We start from the raw sequence: 17,787 nt of genomic DNA, 5'->3' as shown, positions 1-17,787 counted from the left end.
ATGAATTTAAAGATAATAATCATAAATAAAATTTAAAATCGACTGAAAGTATTTATTTATTTATTTTTTGTTCGTATGGCCCAGGCCCATAAAGTAAGCCCATAACTTTACAAGTGAAGTGCATCACCACCCAACCTTGTGAAACGCTGCGTTTTGAGTCCCCCATCAATGCGGCTAAGTCTGGCTATAAATATTCAAACCGATGCCCAGAGTCATTGTTTTTTATCATCTCACCATTCTCTGCGCTATATCTCAGCGAGTTCTTCATGCCATCTTTACCGTCGATCCAACTGCGGACGAGTTCCATCAAATTCTGCTTTTAGTAAACCCTAATCTTCCATGTTTTATAATCGAATTTTCCTTCTGCTATTGATGTTTTAATTTTAGTTTCCTGTTTTTTATTTCAATTATTTGTCATCCGGATTGGATGGGTTGCTGCTGCCCTTGTCTTTGATTCTGTGTTGTTTCTTGTTGAATTGTTTGATTCCTTTGGTAATTTGACTTTCTCTTTGTTGAGGCTATACTTGGTTTGATTCGGGTTAGGGTTTGTTTCGGAATTGGGGATCTGCTTATTTGGATGGATTTGGTCTTTTTTATTTTATTTTATTTTATTATTATTTTTATTTGTAATTATTATCCATTTATGTTCAATTGTTAATCAGGGTGGAAATTAAACGGGTTTATGATCAGAATTTAGGCATCAGAATCTATATCGGCTAATTTTCCTTATACTGCCTGAAGTTCAGCCTTGTTTTGGTTTCACTTAGAATTTTGATAGTAAGGGTGACGCTTTAAACTTGCTTCTATTTTTATAGAACATCGTAATTATGTGGGGTTGGGTGGGTTTCTTAGAATTTATTCCCCAAATCTAATTGAATCGGATGTTTTTTTATTGATGGGAAAAAGGGGGTTTAAGGGTTACCAGGAGGGATCATCAGATGGTTGATGTTATTGTGGTTGCCTCCCGTGCCTTTTTAAACTTGTACAGACAAAAGGGGATGTCGTTGCTTTTGCATCTCCGCTCCCTTTTTTCATATCAAAAAAGTTTGATGGATGGGGCATTGCCTTTGGAATCCGAAGAATGTGGGTTTGAATCTTCCTTAGGAGAGTGATTTTTTCGATCTTCACATATGCCTAATTTTTTGGTTCGGAAAGTTGTTTGTTGATTCTGCATTGTTATGGTTTCTTGTTTGTGTTGACACGATTTTGGCTGGGTTGGAGGGTTGGTAGAAAGACAATTGGCTAGGATTTTTGTGTAAATATATTTGGATGTTTTATTTGAGTTTTCAATTTTGGAACCTGATATTTGTTTGAATGGGTGTTCTTATTATGGAAATACCAATAGTTGTTGAAATAGTTTTCTTTTTTGTAGTTGTTTTTTTTCCTTAGAAATTGGGACTTTGTATTTATAACCATCAAATTTCTTTTACGCGGTATAAATGCAGGTCAAGGACTTGTACAGACCTTGGCGTCTTGGAGAAGTTGCTAATAGTTTTAGTCAAGGGTGTATTCCACCAATTACTACTACAGTTACAGTTCTTTGCTTTCAGTTTGTAGATCTGTGATTTTGCTTTAATAAAGACAAGAGTAAGCATTCTGTAGATTTGAATTGGTAGCACAAATAGAGATTGAGAAGCCTCCTGTAGGAAATATATAAGAGCTGCTTCTCTTGGTGAGTAATCATGCAATTGCTTGATATATTTTCAGGTGATATGCTCATGTGTTAATCGTATCTTGCATGTAAGGCTACTCTCCAGCATTTGCACAGATAACTTATCATTCATTTATTTGAGGCCGTCTTTAAATTTGGATCAAATTTTTTGTGTTTATGTTCAATTTATTGTTTACAATATGCACTTTGACAATAAGAAATGAAAAACTTCGACTTTGAAATGGAAAAAATTTGCATCAATGGTCATCCGCTCCTGCATGTTGCTAATAATTTTTTGTGTCTACTTCTACAGGTCCTCATTTAAGTTTAGAGCACCTTTTCTTTTGTATGCATTTGTGATTTATGTGTTGGTGGTATGATGTATTTGATCTTTTTCTGTTATATAATTGGTTGCTTTCTTAGTAATAATTGTGAGAATACTTTGTTTCTATTTAGAAACCTTATAAACAAACACTTTCTTGTCAAATTTTTTTTTAGCGGTTTTCGTATTGCTTTTATTTTACTATAAGCATTGTGTTATTGCTGTCGATAAAAAGTGTTCTGATCAATTAAATATGCTTAGTGGTTTACCTAGCGTTCAAGATGGCTGGTGTGAAACGAAGAATTCATAATGATTCAGATATCCTTGCTATGCATAAAGAATTGGATGAAGTCTCCTGCCCTATCTGCATAGACCACCCACATAATGCTGTTCTTCTACTTTGCAGCTCTCACCACAAGGGTTGCAAACCTTATATATGTGACACAAGCCATAGACATTCAAATTGCTTTGACCAATTCAAAAAATTAAGAGAAGAAACTAGGAAGAGTCCACGCCTACCAAGTCCTTTACCTATGAATCCATATAGTTTTAGTAGTCCTCCTACGAACAACCTGGGTTTGGGCATTGATTTGAATGAAGTTGATGAAAACCAAAATATAAATGAAAGAAACACTGCTGCATCTCCTGGATTATCTGTTGTAGTTTTAGGGGATAATGGAACTGAAAATTCTAATAGAACTTTAGACACAACTGAGGGTGGAGATTTGGACACTGCCGGTTCTGGGTTCCTAACTCAGAGGGCTGAGCAGGAAGGTCTGGATGCTGGGAACTCATCTGAGTACTCAAATTTGAAGTGCCCCATGTGCCGAGGAGCTGTGCTAGGCTGGGAAGTTATAGAAGAAGCAAGAGAATATCTTAATCTAAAGAAACGAAGTTGCTCCCGGGAGACTTGCTCATTCTCTGGTAACTATCAAGAACTGCGCAGGCATGCGAGAAGAGTTCATCCGACATCGCGGCCTTCTGTGACAGACCCATCTAGAGAACGGGCATGGCGACGCTTGGAGCGCCAGAGAGAAGTGGGTGATGTTGTCAGTGCTATTCGCTCAGCCATGCCTGGTGCCCTTGTGGTTGGCGACTATGTCATCGAAAATGGAGATGGTATGGTGGCAGGTGAAAGAGACAATGGCAACAGAGATGTCAATGGGCCATTGCTGACTAGTTTCTTTCTGTTTCATATGTTTGGATCGGTTGATGGTGGTGCTCGAGAGCCAAGGCCACGTTCAAGGTCGTCTTGGGTGAGGCGTCGGCGCTCTGGAGGAGGAATGATCGTACCAGAGCGTCAATTCCTTTGGGGTGAAAACCTTTTGGGAATGCAAGAAGATGCGGATGAGGATTTCCGAATATACATCGGAATGGGCGATGATGCATCACCACCTACGAGAAGGCGACGTGTAACAAGGCCTGGATCTGATGCAGATCAACCATGAGAGGAGGATCCTTCTTCTGTGGTAAACATCTATGACCTTGAGTTGAGGGAGATTTGTTCCCAATGGAGTGTGTTTGTTGTCGGTCTGAATGCCTAAAAAGGTTCACTCTTAACCCCACAGGCAGGCAATCATAGCATCAAACCATGTTGTGGGGTCGTGGGGGAACATCAAGAATTCACTTGGCCATCGTGTTGATGCAAAATACTGAGTCTGCAATCCTTGCATCATTTTTATTTGAATTCAAGTTTATTATATGAATCAAAGTCTGTTTCTAATCTTTGTATATAATGGGATTACGATATTTGATTTGTTGAATGGGTGTGATGGTGGCTTTATTATATAACCTGTCAAGTAGGCCTGCCTGCCTTATTTATTTATGTGGTTACTGAATCCTATGGAATATATGGTTGGAAGATTGCATTTGTCATTGTTTTTTTTTTGGCAGGGCGATGACAAGATGGCTGCTTTATATTGCGATATACAGGTTCTACATTTACTGAATCCTTTTTCTAATTTTGTGTTCAAAATATTGAAAATGATAATTTGACATATCTATCTATATCTATGGATGAGATAAAATGATAATTTCATCCAATTATGCCTAAAAAAATGGTCATAATTGATTGAAATTGATATTTGTAGTTGACCAGGACCATAAATTATTTAATTGACCCTAAAAATGAACAATAAATTAGGTTCGAAAGATGAATTATTTAAATAGAATGTTGAATAGCGTGCGAGCATGAACAACTCCAACAACACTTGATTAATAATATACTAATGTGAAGAGAGTTATCCGGTTTGGTGGTCGTGAATCATGGTCGTTGGCGGATGAATATGGAGGGATTTGGGGTTCCAGTTCATCGTCAAACCAGCCCTCCAGGTTTGTTCCATATTATTTCCCCCTTTTTCTTATTCTTCATATAATAAACTTGAATTCAACACAACTACTTCACTGTTTTTTCGATTATATTCTCTACACCACAAACATTCCATCATTGTTATGTGGAAGCCGATGATGCTCCGACTGCAATTTGTTGAATTCAAAAATACCAACACAATTTATTTGTTTCTTAATAAATCTTCTTCTTCTCATCACAAAGCATTAGGACATAATAAATTTAATTTTCTATTACTTAGTTTAATTATGTTAAATTTAATAAAATTTTCCTAATTTTTCATCCCAATTAAAAAATTTTAAATTAATGAACCGAACTCAAGTAAGCAAAAATTCAAAGTATAAGTAGAAAATTTTAAAACTTAGAACTTTTTTTTTTTTAGGGCAATAATGTAACGTTAGCGACGATACAAATGTAACATCTTGAGGAGAAAAATTTGTGTTGTGGTTGTATATTAAATTTGTAAACCAATGAGGTTCGTTCTTGGTGGATTAATTACTGCTTAGGTGCTTCATGCCGAACTCTTTTGAAAGCCAATACCCTCCATGTGGAGATACCTTCACACAGTACGGAATCAGTCTCACGCGAGCACCGCCTTCAAAGATCAAAAACCGAGACGCATAGACGCGAAACCATATTTGCTGCAGATGCCCTTCAAATATACGATAATAAAATCCCCATTCATCACAAGGTATGCATTCCACAAAATTCTCTTCAGTCCTCAAATGTTGATTCCTTTTAATCATTACAAATTTTGCAGTTCAAATTGTTGCAAAGAGTAGCCACCGTGAAGGATGATGGAAGTGTTGAGTTTGAAGTTGAAGGAGACATCGAATCCGAATCGATTAACGTTGAATCTGATGAACCCCTGGATGAAGCTGAGTTTGAGTATATAAGGCCTATGCAAATTGTAATGCTCATTGTAGGTACCCGGGGAGATGTGCAGCCATTTATCCCAATCGCCAAGCGGTTGCAGGTAATCCTGTATATACATCTGTATCTATATCTATATCTGTATCTGTATTGAGAGTTATGTATGTATGTATGTATGTAGGATTATGGTCATCGTGTTAGATTAGCTACTCATCCAAATTTCAAGGAGTTTGTGTTGATGGCTGGCTTAGAATTTTATCCTTTAGGAGGCGATCCTAAACTGCTTGCATCTTGTACGTTCTTCACACACCTTTTTCAAACATATTTATTCTACAAATCCATGAATCAAAATCCTGTTTTTTATTTGAAACAGATATGGTAAGAAATAAAGGGTTCTTGCCCTCTGGGCCTTCTGAGATACTCATTCAAAGAAACCATATGAAGGAAATTATTTATTCCCTTCTTCCAGCTTGCAAACAACCTGATGTGGATACTGGTATTCCCTTTCAAGCAGATGCAATCATTGCCAACCGTACAGCATATGGTTAGATTTTGTCGCCCGATTGAATTTTTAAAAATTATGTTGGTACAACGTTGAACTATATTGATTTATTAGGATTTTTTTTAAACTTTAAAATAACATTTCTTTAAAGAATAATAAACGTGACAAAATTATTGTGGGGAACCCAATCCCTACCTCTATCTCCACAAAAATAAATGAGAAATTTCATCCAGGATTGGAAGGCTTCCTCATCTCCGCCCTGCTCCGTAGACATCTCTAGTCTTCTATAGTAAACTACGAGGAAAATGCACTATCGCAGGCATGAACATGAAAAAGTCGAGAAAATAAACAAAACTAATCACTTTGGACAAGCATGACCAAGACACTCAGCGTCGGTATTGCTGTTTTTGCAAATTCTTTACTTTACTAACTCTCATAAACTCTGTTTTGTAGGGCATACACACGTTGCAGAGGGACTTAAGCTGCCACTTCATATATTTTTTACGATGCCATGGACGTAAGTCTTGTGTGGGTGATGAATCAGTACCTGCTTGAGTTGTTGTAATGCTTATAGTATAGTTGTATGCTCTCCTCCAGGCCAACTACTGAGTTTCCACATCCATTATCCCGTGTGAAGCAACCGGCAGGGTATAGGGTGAGTCTGTTGGTTGCTTTTGAATATTCATTCACTTTGAATATTCACTTAAAGCTTTGATTCTCCTTCATTTCCAGATTTCATATCAAATCGTTGATTCCTTGATTTGGCTTGGCGTGCGGGATATCATTAATGATTTCAGGAAAAAGAAGCTTAAGATACGACCTGTAACATATTTAAGTAGTTCACGATTCTCCGAATCTGATGTGCCACATGCTTATTTGTGGAGTCCCTACCTTGTTCCTAAACCAAAAGGTGTTGATTTTTACACATTTTTATTTGTGGAGTCAAGAATTCAATTTTTGGATGACTTTTTATTTTCCCTAATTCTTAGATTGGGGGCCTAAGATTGATGTTGTTGGATATTGCTTCCTTGACCTTGCATCAAATTATGAACCCCCTGAGTCACTGGTGAAATGGCTTGAAGCTGGGGACAGCCCTATTTATTTTGGTTTTGGCAGCCTTGTAAGTTTCTTGCTTCTTCCTCAACATTTGAAAGTATCGTACAAGCATGGTTTTAGCTACTTTTTTTTCATTTGTTCTTCAGCCTGTACAAGAGCCTGATAAGATGACACAGATTATCATACAAGCATTGGAAAGAACTGGACAGCGGGGTATCATTAACGAAGGGTGGGGTGGCCTTGGGAGGTGTAAGTGTTTATTTTCAGTTCACTGCACATTGTTTATGGATTGCTTACATGACTGAATATTATATCTTCCCAGCTGCAGAACCCATGGACTTCATATATTTGTTAGACAATTGCCCTCATGATTGGCTTTTTCTCAAATGCAAGGCTGTGGTGAGGCTTGATTGTTGCTTTGAGTGTATTTTACTGCCTATATATTGTATTGTTTAAGCATTGCAAGGGTCCTCAGGTGCATCATGGTGGTGCTGGAACAACAGCTGCTGGCCTGAAAGCTGCGGTACTCGTTTCATCCGATACGTGTTTTGGGTTTATAGTTTGATATGATTTGGTTATGATTATCATTGAATTCCACAGTGCCCAACTACAGTTGTTCCATTCTTTGGTGACCAACCTTTCTGGGGGGATAGAGTACATGCCAGAGGAGTCGGCCCTCCACCTATCCCGGTTGACGAGTTCTCGCTTCCAAGATTGGTGAATGCTATAAACTATATGCTCGATCCCAAGGTAAGACCGAAATTCCCTTCTATTTAGTCTTTAACTCAATTCAAGAAAGCTTGGGATGATTTAGTTGATTCTAGTGAAGTATATCAAGCAAGTGACATGACAGGTAAAAAGGCAGGCTGTCGAGCTTGCAAAGGTTCTCGAGAACGAGGACGGGGTCGAAGGAGCTGTGAGAGCATTCTTCAAGCAACTTGGACGGAGGAAACGCGAGCCAGAGCCTGAACCTGAACCTCAGAGGTCAAGTCTTTTGTTTATAAGAAAATGTTTTGGTTGTTCTTGAATCTTGGATAGTGGCGATTCTCAATTCACTTTGCAAGGACCATTTTTTGCTGATCTTGTGAAGTTTATCATCGTTACACATAATAACATTACTTGTATAAATTGTTGTAAAGGCTGAGAGGCGAAACTCTTGAATGTGTGTATTGTCAATCAGAAAAAAGAACAGATAAAGCTCACAAGAATATGTATAAATACCTGTTACTAGCATGAATGAACACTATCAGCATGTTCTTGTAAAAAAATAAGAGAAAAAGTGAAAGAGAGTGGAATATAATGATATTAGTGAAGATCATCATGATTTTGAAGTGACATAAAAGGGATCAAAAAGGGGTACCGATTTCGCTTCTTGTTTCTGTTGGGCTGTACAGAGCAGATCTGTTTCTTGGTCTGTTTTCTTCCAGCTGCTTCACAACTTCATCCATGGAGGGTCTCACAGAAGCCACTGGTGCACAGCAGCCCATTGCGAGCTTCAATGCCTGAACCACTCCATCTTCCATGGGACTTCTAATCCCTTTCAAAACCTCCACATCAAACACCTCCATTGTTGTCTCCTCCAGAACTGCCACTTTTACCATTGATGGCAGATCCACAAACTCTCCACTTCTTCCACTCTTCCCTGGCTTCTTCCCAATCAGAATCTCTAACAGCAAGATCCCAAATGCATACACATCTGTTCTTGAATTGCATTTCTTCATCCTTTGCAGCTCTGGTGCCTTGTACCCGTCCGACTTTGCAAGCGATACAATCTCGTCAGCTACCGATGGAATCATTAGCTTGTCGAGCCCGAACTCTGTCAGTCTCACTGTAAAGAAGTCGTCCACAAGTACATTTTTTGATCTCACATTACCATGTGTAATGGGGACTTCAAGACCAGTGTGAAGATGAGCTAGTCCCCGGGCGACGCCTAACGCAATCTTGTGCCTCCTAGCCCAGTTCAACACTGGTTTTCCTGCTCTAGATTCTGCATTCAATCAGAAAGAAAAAGAATTCTCTGTTGATATAGCAATACAGCCATGAAATGAAGCTTTACAGAATGTGCATACCATGAAGAAAATCATGTAAAGTTCTGATCGGCAGATAGTCATATATGAGCAGCTTTTCTCCTCTCTTTCCCTGATAGAACGCTCTCAAAGGAATCAAATTCTCATGGCGAATCTTTCCCAATTGTTTAATCACAGACGAGCAAGTGTTTCTGTCTTTGCAACTACCTTCTCTCAGGAGTCTCAGAGCAATGGTACCTCCATCAGCAAGCTTTGCTTTATATATCGTGCCATAGCTTGTTTTCTCCATAACCTGCCCTGTAGCATTCAAGACATCATCCAATGTCAAATGCTCACCACCCTGAAACAAAATGAGCTTTCCTTCACCACCTGTGCCGCCGCCGATACCGCCGCCCCCGTTTTCTTCATCTTCTCCTTCCTCAATCTCATCTTCACTCTCAGTTATCTTCTTCTTCTTGTTTTGCATATAACCAATAAGCAATGAAGCTAAAACAACCGTCCCAGTCATCAAGCCGATGACAAGACCAGCAATGGCGCCTGAACTCAAATGAGAAGCTCCTGCACAGCTTTTCAAAGGCTCCCCACAAAGCCCAGGACTGTTCCCTTCAAAAGCCTCCACACCAAACTTTGAGTTATTACCAAACACAGGCAATATTCCACTGAAGTTGTTATTTGAAAGGTTCAACTTCTCCAGCTCTAACTGGCCTAAGCTCTGAGGGATTTGTCCAGACAACAAATTGTTCCCAAGATCAAGCTCTTTCAAGCCCTGAAATCTAGTAATGAATTCTGGGAAAGTACCTGAAATCTGGTTGTTGCCAAAATCCAAAGCCTCCAAACTCTTGCAGGTGGAATCTGGTAAAGCCGGCTCAGGCAGAGACCCAGATAATGAATTCCCATCAAGCCTGACAGAAACAAGTTTATCACACAGATTCCAGATCGAGGGTGGAAGAGCTCCACTCAACAGATTGCTACTCAAATCAATGTCAGAAAGAGAGGAGCTATAACCAAGTTCAAGTGGAATGGGTCCAGTCAAAGAGTTTATGTTGAGATAGAGACTTTGGAGCATAGTAAACTCCCCAAGCTCCTTAGGCAAGGAACCAGAGAGGTTAGCAGAAGGAAGTTGCAGGGAGAGAAGATGAAGAGAAGGGTCTTTGAAGAGAGTGAGATTAGACCACTGGGGAGAAGAAGAATCACTGCAAACCAGAGATGTTCCATTAGAGAAGACCCATTTGAGTCCCCTCCATTGACAAAGTGGCAAAGAGTAATTCCATGAAGACAAAAGCAAGTTCTGAGTATCACCTTCAAGTGAAGCTCTGATCTTTTCCAGAAGAAGCTGAACATCAGAAGAAGGGAAATGCAAGGAATCACCACCTTGAACAGGGGCTCTGTTCAACAAGAAGAATGAAAGACAGAGAGCCAAAAGCTTCAAAACCGCCATGACTATGGAGAAAGAGGAGAGAAATGGGGAAAGTTAGTAGAATCAATCACCAAGAGAGCTTCTTTTATCTTTTTTACTGGAAAAAGCTGACAGAGTGTTGACTATGAGTGAACTGATAGTCCAATTACTCATCCTCCCACAATCTCCACCGTCCGATCTGTACAAAGACAAACATCAGACAGATTAAAAACATCTTGGAATGGCAAACCGGATAGGTATTATTATAATCGTTTACTCTCTTTATTTCTGTATTTCTTTTCTTTTTAATCTTTTGTTTCTGCACGCTTGCCCTTCACATTCATTTTCCTTTTTCTATTTTTGTTGGGTTTTTCAAATTTGGTGTGGAGAAAGAGGAGAGAGAGAGATTTCCCCATTGAACAGCCCACCAAGCTTCGTCCTTTTTTTAACGGATAGTTGCAGAGGAGCTCTGGGTGGGTGGGACGCACCTCTCATCACTTGACACGTGGCTTGTTATAAATGATGATGAGGATCAACAATGGTTGTGTGTGAGTGTGGAGTTCAATCCATAATGGTTGTGTGTGAGTGTGGAGTTCAATCCATGGAGCTCACATGCAGAGTTGCATTTCTTCTTTCGGCTCTGGGCCATCCATGCTTTCCCCAAACAAGCACACCGTTGGAAATTGTTGGGATAAGTTGGGGATTTTAAGGCAAGTTTTACTCTTGCAATTAAACGATTATTTTATTCAAACAAGTTATATTCATTAATAGTTTATGCTAAATTTTAGGATAATAGATTAATAAATAATATAGTAAAAATCCAACATTGTGATCCTATCGTAAGAAACTGATGTAAGCTTTGAACAAATATTACCTATTTCGTAGAAAAAAATTAATTTTGTTTCTTCTTCAAACTTAAACATACTATTCATTCAATCTTACGAACAAGTCTACAAGAATTTACCTAAAGAACAATGACATCTCTATTTTCACTTATAAGACAATGACGACATTTTACTTTAGTTCTTGAACTTCGACACTTTTTTCAATTTAGTACTTACATTTTCAATGGTTCTAGTTCGATTCTTTCAGCCCTAATTCACCATATTATCGATTAATAATTATACTGAGTAACTTTAATGAATTCCGGAATCTGTCCCTTTTGTAACTATTTGATAAAAATAACAAACATTTTTTTTTAAAAATAAAGCAAGGATCATTATTCGCTCCACAGCATAAGAGAAGATAAGATCAGATCATAGAAATTTATTTACCTGGATGGCTTTACTTACCTTAGCTCCCAATTCTGCCTTTTTCCCATTCACACTCATGCCAATGTCTAGCAATCAACAATTCCTTTTCCATAAACAAATAATTATGTATCTTACCATGGGACGATAAAGGAGAAGCATTGTGATATGATCTTTTTGAAAGCAGTCTTATTTTCATTATGATTCTCTTACCGCTAATAAACTTAGCTTTATAATAAAGTTGGAAATATGGAGAACTTTTTTAGACAAGAATCGATAAGGCAATACCAACTCTTAAGATTTCGATATAAGGTATCATCAAAGTTGGAGCTATAATATAAAGTTCAAGCACCGGAAGATCGAGGCAGTCTATTTGTATAGAGAGGATGAAATGGAAGGACAAAATTTTATTCTCCATCTTCGCTCTCGTCCATGATCTTGTAGAATCGAGGACGGTTTCAAGATTATATTCCCCCAAAATATTTTCTCTTCTGATGTCCATGCATATATGACTAAAAAAAATTACTAAAACATACATTTTACGACTTGTTCGATCATACTTTTGGAGAATGTCCAAATGATTGAATTTAAGAATTAAAATAAGGTTCTAAATCTAAATCTAAACCAAAATGATTGAAATAATAGGCCATGGTGGGTCTAAGGACTCCGGGGGTTTAATCATTTATTACCCAACTTATTTAATATTTTACTCAAACAAATAATTTCAAATCGGCTTTCATTCTATTATTTTTAATCTCTAGAGATAATTTCTCTTCTTTTTATTTTTTAAAAACAAAGGCACTTCAGCTTTTTGGTATAGCCAATCCACAATTTGAGTGGCCCCAAAAAAGCAAAAACAAAAGGGGTTTTCATTACAATTCTTTGATGGCTTCAAATTGGGTATCTTAAAATTCAAACACAGCAGAAACTTTGCAGCCAATCACAATGAGTTGTGAATCATAAAAATAAAGAAGAAGACAAGAGAATTATGAAGATGCCTGAATTGAGGAACAAGAACTCTAACCTGAATAATGATGTCGAAGCCTCATGCCTACTGCTTTCTCCACAGCCTTTGTGGGTTTGATACATTTTGTTCAGCATGGTGGAAGCATCCTCATTACCTGTTTGATGAGATTGGAATTGATGCAGAGTTATCATAACTCTAAAGAAAAAAACATGCACCAAAAACAAGAAGGTTCTAATGAGATTGGAATGTTTGAAAAGATTCTCATTGTCTAGTGGAGCGGACTTCAGCAACACAATGATTTGGCATTTGTAAATCAGGGAGATGAGCTTTATTGAAGCGTGACAATCCTAAGTGGATATTGTGGGGCTGTAATGGTTAATCCAAACGTCCTTACAAGTACAATTTCCCAAACAACCATACATATTTGACAGAGCAACGCAGGATTACCTGTTATGACGAGCCAACTCCATTGAAGTCTAAGCCACACGCTCACCCACTTCTATGTTGTTGTGCATTTTGCAAGCACCAAGCAAAGCTTTCATAGCACCAAGGCAGCCTCTCAAAGACCTGAAGTCCCTTCTCAATGCACCCTTGTTTGAAATACATGTTCACCGAAGCAGGGCGGAGCTCATCATCCATTTCAGTCTCGTTCTTTCGTGCATATAAATGGATCCATTTCTCCAATTCTAATGCACCCATTCGAGAAATGGCAGGCAAGATACTCACCAAAGTCGCATAGTTTGGAGCATGATTCGAAATTTGCTTCTTCAAACATGTTTACAGCCTCCATGAAATGCCCATTTTGAGAATACCCCGATATCATCACGTTCCATGACACTTCACTTCTGTGAGGCATTTCGTCGAACAGGTTCTTAGCATTCTTTAAATGGCCAAGTCTAACATGCCCATCGAACATCATTATCCACAAAACACTCCTATCTTGTCTCATCTTATCTAACTCCATCCGAACCAGATGACTAATTACAAACTCATCCCCATCAAAACCAAACTTTACAATCAACCCATGTACCTGTTTCCCCTTCGAAGCTCTAGCGCAGGCCTTCAATACAGAAGGGAATGGGAACCGATTGGGCTTCACATGCCGATCGCACAACATGTCGCAAAAAACATCGACGCCTCCGATCGATGATGTTCTCCGTTACATAGCAGAAGCTCTCACAATGGTGTTCCAACACAAGCAATTGAGCTCCGGCATCTGGTGGCGATATCAAGTTGCTACGAAAAGGCACAGAATCTGACCACTTTAGCCGTAATAAGAGGGTCTTGAATTTTACCGGTTTCGATGACAACGCGCGATGTTAGTGCTTCTTCGAGGATTGATGGCGGTTGAACCTAGAAATTGACGTTCCCGTTTGGGTTGTAAATCCACCGATTATGGCACTCTCGTTTGATAAATCCTTCGGAAATCAATTTTGTTTGATTTATTAATCGGTTCATAGGTAATTTTCTAGTTTAATTTCGAAGAGATATTAAATGTACTTACTCAATTTAAAACTTTATCCAACCAATACCTCCCTTCAGAGATCACCGCCACCGCTCACGTGCGGCCATCGCTCTAGCACCACCTTCCACCGTCGCACGACCACCATTGGCAACCAAATTTGCAGCCAAACTACCGTTTCGGCGACCCGATTGTACGAATTTGAACTTATTTGGTGTCCTCCGATCAATAATCTCCGTAGAGATAGCAACTTTTTCAAAAATAATTTCATTAGCAAAGAGTTGGGTAGATCCACCAAGAACAATAATCAAATGGTTCTCTAATATTATACTCCAAAGGTCACATAATAACAATAATATTGTTATATGGTACAAATTAAAAGGACCTTAATTAACAATAAAAAAAAACCTACCAAATTTATCCCAATTATCCCTCTCCATATTATTCATCATCATATCATCACATCATCACATCACTTAATTTCTGTTATTTTGCTGACCATAGAAAGAGAGCAATCAAAAAGCTTCTCAATAACGCAAAACCCTCTTTTATATATATACGTATGCTTGCTTTTATCTGTGTTCTTCATGCAGTGGTCAATGCCCCTTTACAATCTTCAACAGACAAGCTGATGGAAACATGCAGTTGTCAATGGCTGTTTTTGAGGGAAGAGAGACATGGGTTTTTTCTCTCTCTAAATTCTTCACTGCCTTTTCAAGGTCGCGACCGCCGTGGGTGAAGATGTCGAGCCCTTTCTCTGCAACTTTCCCGGCCTTTTGCTGTCGGGTTTCGACCCCGGTTGCCGTACTTTCACTCCTCGAATCATCTGTTACAATATTCAGCTCACTCAAATATTCATGGACCTCTCTACCTAGGTTCTACTCGTACCTGACTCGAATATTCATACTCATAACTTCTACGTAGGTTATTATAACAACCTAAGCTCACCACTAACCGATATTGTCCACTTTGGCTCGTTACACAGAGCCACCAGTCTCATTGTTTTAAAACGCGTCTACTAGAGAGAGGTTTCCACACGTTTACGAGGAATGTTTTGTTTCCTCCTCCACTCAATGTGGAATCTCACAATCCACCCTCTTGTGGGTCCAGGGTCCTCGCTAGCACACTATTGGTGTCTGGCTTTGATACCATTTGTAACAACTCAAACCCACCACTAGAAGATATTGTCCACTCTGACCCATTATCCATCCTCTTGGGGATCCAGCGTCCTCGCTAGCACACTGTTGGTGTCTAGCTTTGACACCATGTGTAACAACTCAAACCCACCACTAAAAGATATTATTCACTTTGACCCATTATCCACTCTCTTGGGGTCCAGCATCCTCGCTAGCACACTGTTAGTGTCAGGCTTTGACACCATTTGTAACAACTCAAACCCAGAACTAGCAGATATTATCCACTTTGACCCATTACGTTGCACCACCAACTTCATGGTTTTAAAACGTGTCTACCGAGAGGTTTTCACACCTTTATAAGAAATGTTTCGTTCCCCCCTCCACCCAACGTGGGCTCTCACCATTACACTCATTTTGAAAGTACAAGAACTAAAATGGAACGAAGTAACGAAACCGAACAACAACGAACCGAAACTTACATATTTCCCACACTTGACATCTGAGTAGATGACAATGAAATCTCCTTCTTGAAGGCCATTGGCTCTCACAAAGTCCCCTAAAGAAATTTTAAATTTTAAAAAAAAGATCATAAAAATCATTAAAATGGGTTCATTCATTCATTCATACCTGTGTTTTCAAGCAGATACATTCTGCTTTTGTTGTTTGGCCAATACCTATAATTAACAAATAAAAATGATTAATTCATTAATTAATTAATTAATTTACAATTTTCCACTTGAATATTAAAATTTTATAGCATACCTATAACGCATATTCCAAACTTTGGAGGTTCCAATATCTTCCATGGCAATGGAAATGCCATCTCTTGCCTCCAATTCTGGGAGATGAGTTTCTGCTTCTTTCTGAAACAAAACCCAGAAAATATGAACACTTCGAATTCGAGTTCGGGTTTCCGTTCGATCTAAAATTTTATTAGAAAAGTTCTCCATTTATGTTTTTGGGTACCTTCGGCAATACAATTCTCCCCAAATTTCCCACATCGCTTTGCTTCAACACCTTCTGTAAAAGAAACCTCAAATTCTTCTCTGATTTCCATCCCTAAAACAACACAATATTCTCAATCAAATCTCCCTAAATTATAATCTATTGTATGTTAAAGGACTCATAGAATCCAACCTGTCGTCGGTGCGTCGGGATCGGCAGTAGAAAGTTCTGATTAAGCCGATCGACAGAATATACAGGAGACGAGTCCACCGGACAACCAGCACCGGTGGGGGATGGCCAGTAGACCCAGTTTGTAGAATTGGGCTGAACAGTTGTAGCCATGGTGCAATGATCTGAAGCATTAGTATTCATCTGAATCGGATGCTGATTCTGGTGGCTACCGTGACGGTGGTGAGCTGAAAATCGCCGCTGCCTCGCCATTCTCTTCTTCCGAGCCTCCTTCGTGGCGGAGGAATCCAGCCTAACTAAACTAGTATCACCACCACCACCACCACCACCCTGCCCTTGAAAATACTGACCCATGTAAGGGTGGTACTGATGGCCACCGCCGTACCCGGCTGCGATACCATGGGGTTGCAGCGGTAACGGAGGTGGCCCCGCCGTGAAATTGTCAATGAATGAATTGAAACACGGCGCAAATGGGGAGTCAAGTAATTGGTAGTGATCAGAAAAACCATGGCTGGTGGCGTAAGCATCTCCGCCGCCAGCCGGGGCATAACCGATCACCGGCGGAGAGGGCAGCGGAGCTTGAAACCCTAAGAAATTCGCTTCGTCTTTGAATTTCCTCTTGTGAAGATGATTGGTTTGAACCCATTGAAGAACAAGCTTCAAAAGCTGCTTCATTCCCTCCTTGCCGCCGCCGAGACGGCGGGCGGCGCTGTCAATAGTGGCTTTTTTAATCCTAACATTCCTCAAATCATCAGCAGAAACCGTCTCTTTATTACTCCTCAACCACTCCAAAAACACCTTCGCCATATCCTCCTCCTCCTCCACTACGACGTCGTTTTGCTTCCCCTCATCAATTTTACTCCCACCTTCTTCATGCATCATCATCAAATCCTCCATTACCACTTCTTCAAAGCTCTCCAATTGCAAATCCTCTAAAGGGTCTTTTTGTTCTTCATTTTGAAAAATACACGTCGGATCAAAAAACTCATTGCTGTCTTCGACTAAATTCATGTATCCAAATGTGTCCATCATCATCATGTCGTCCGTACAATCAACGTCGTTGAACCCTGTCTCCGCCGGCGGCGGCGGCGGCGATGACATGGCGGCTGCAACGGAGGTGGAATTATTATTATCATTTACTCGTATTTCTTCAATGGGTTCCTCAGCATCGGATTTCAAAATTGCCCATGAAGTGGTTGAGGAAGAGGAGGTCGACGGCGAGGAAGCTGTAGCCTTGACCGGAGCCGGAGTCAACGACGAGGACGAGGACGACGACGATGACATGCAAGGGAAATCCGACAGCGGAGGGAAATCAGAGTAGAACATTAGAGTGTCGTCATCATCAGACAGAAAGTTTTGATGATTTTGAGGAAACCAAATCTGTGTCTGATCCATTTGATGTTGTTCTTGTTCTTGTTGTTCATTTACAATCCCTGCATGCAGATCTTTCAATTTCTATTTAAAACAAAAATTCACAAGCGATCATAATAAATTAAAAAAATTTAAAAATTAAAAAATAAAAACCCTGTTTTGTAATCCTGTGGGCTGCTTTTTAAAATTCCTCTGTTAGTTTCAGATATTATTGAAGATGGTTTGGCAGAGAAGTGATCAGTATGGATAAGGAAAGAGAAAAAAGCAAAAAAAAAAAAAAAAAAAAAAAAGGG

At 39.3% G+C, this 17,787-nt stretch overlaps 4 protein-coding genes and 1 pseudogene across 13 annotated transcripts in view; 2 read left to right on the top strand and 3 right to left on the bottom strand.

Annotated features, from left to right (window-relative positions):
* Nucleotides 1–210: 210 nt before the first annotated feature.
* LOC111461086 lies at nt 211–3,756 on the top strand. Of its 3 annotated transcripts, XM_023104556.1 has the most exons (3): nt 238–322; nt 2,235–3,442; nt 3,542–3,756. In XM_023104556.1, coding segments are annotated over exons 1-2 (1,188 nt in total). In that variant the 5' UTR covers nt 238–321; the 3' UTR covers nt 3,422–3,442; nt 3,542–3,756. The 3 variants fall into 3 exon arrangements, with proteins under 3 accessions (XP_022960326.1, XP_022960325.1, XP_022960324.1); XM_023104558.1 differs by having other exon boundaries at nt 211–1,672; nt 2,235–3,756; XM_023104557.1 differs by having other exon boundaries at nt 214–322; nt 1,446–3,756.
* A 98-nt stretch (nt 3,757–3,854) lies between these two features.
* On the top strand, nt 3,855–7,971 carry LOC111461084 (sterol 3-beta-glucosyltransferase UGT80A2-like). 2 transcript variants are annotated; one of them, XM_023104554.1, is made up of 15 exons: nt 3,855–3,905; nt 4,210–4,304; nt 4,827–5,011; nt 5,081–5,296; nt 5,375–5,486; nt 5,567–5,737; nt 6,149–6,212; nt 6,293–6,350; nt 6,428–6,605; nt 6,685–6,815; nt 6,898–7,000; nt 7,074–7,150; nt 7,227–7,274; nt 7,352–7,501; nt 7,605–7,971. In XM_023104554.1, exons 1-15 carry the CDS (start codon nt 3,871–3,873, stop codon nt 7,776–7,778), a joined length of 1,797 nt encoding a protein of 598 aa, XP_022960322.1. In that variant the 5' UTR covers nt 3,855–3,870; the 3' UTR covers nt 7,779–7,971. The 2 variants fall into 2 exon arrangements, with proteins under 2 accessions (XP_022960322.1, XP_022960323.1); XM_023104555.1 differs by having other exon boundaries at nt 7,365–7,501; nt 7,605–7,751.
* A 48-nt stretch (nt 7,972–8,019) lies between these two features.
* Nucleotides 8,020–12,545, bottom strand: LOC111461082 (putative kinase-like protein TMKL1). Of its 5 annotated transcripts, none has more exons than XM_023104550.1 (5): nt 12,449–12,545; nt 10,267–10,373; nt 10,078–10,163; nt 8,821–9,971; nt 8,020–8,738 (listed from the first exon to the last, which is right to left on the bottom strand). In XM_023104550.1, the coding sequence occupies exons 4-5, from the start codon at nt 9,842–9,844 to the stop codon at nt 8,098–8,100; spliced, it is 1,665 nt and encodes a 554-aa protein (XP_022960318.1). In that variant the 5' UTR covers nt 9,845–9,971; nt 10,078–10,163; nt 10,267–10,373; nt 12,449–12,545; the 3' UTR covers nt 8,020–8,097. The 5 variants fall into 5 exon arrangements, with proteins under 5 accessions (XP_022960318.1, XP_022960317.1, XP_022960316.1 ...); XM_023104549.1 differs by lacking the exon at nt 12,449–12,545 and adding an exon at nt 11,449–11,537; XM_023104548.1 differs by lacking the exons at nt 10,267–10,373; nt 12,449–12,545 and having other exon boundaries at nt 8,821–9,391; nt 9,577–9,680; nt 9,856–10,260.
* On the bottom strand, nt 11,599–14,059 carry LOC111461087 (annotated as a pseudogene).
* A 96-nt stretch (nt 14,060–14,155) lies between these two features.
* Nucleotides 14,156–17,787, bottom strand: part of LOC111461083 (B3 domain-containing transcription factor ABI3-like) — a 4,513-nt gene continuing 881 nt past the window's right edge. Inside the window, exons 2-7 of one of the 3 annotated variants that reach the window (XM_023104553.1) lie at nt 16,127–17,578; nt 15,956–16,048; nt 15,752–15,852; nt 15,617–15,663; nt 15,469–15,545; nt 14,156–14,679 (exon numbers count right to left, since the gene is read on the bottom strand). In XM_023104553.1, the coding sequence (XP_022960321.1) occupies nt 14,557–14,679; nt 15,469–15,545; nt 15,617–15,663; nt 15,752–15,852; nt 15,956–16,048; nt 16,127–17,518 (1,833 nt within the window). In that variant the 5' untranslated portion in view covers nt 17,519–17,578 and the 3' untranslated portion in view covers nt 14,156–14,556. The remainder of the gene's footprint in view (nt 14,680–15,468; nt 15,546–15,616; nt 15,664–15,751; nt 15,853–15,955; nt 16,049–16,126; nt 17,579–17,787) is intronic. The other 2 variants (XM_023104552.1, XM_023104551.1) reach the window with 2 other exon arrangements.

Source organism: Cucurbita moschata, unplaced genomic scaffold (assembly GCF_002738365.1).
Source record: "Cucurbita moschata cultivar Rifu unplaced genomic scaffold, Cmos_1.0 Cmo_Scf00024, whole genome shotgun sequence".
In the NCBI taxonomy this organism is placed as follows: Eukaryota; Viridiplantae; Streptophyta; class Magnoliopsida; order Cucurbitales; family Cucurbitaceae; genus Cucurbita; species Cucurbita moschata.
Note: the sequence above shows the minus strand (reverse complement) of the source record. Positions and strands in the feature narration are given on the sequence as shown.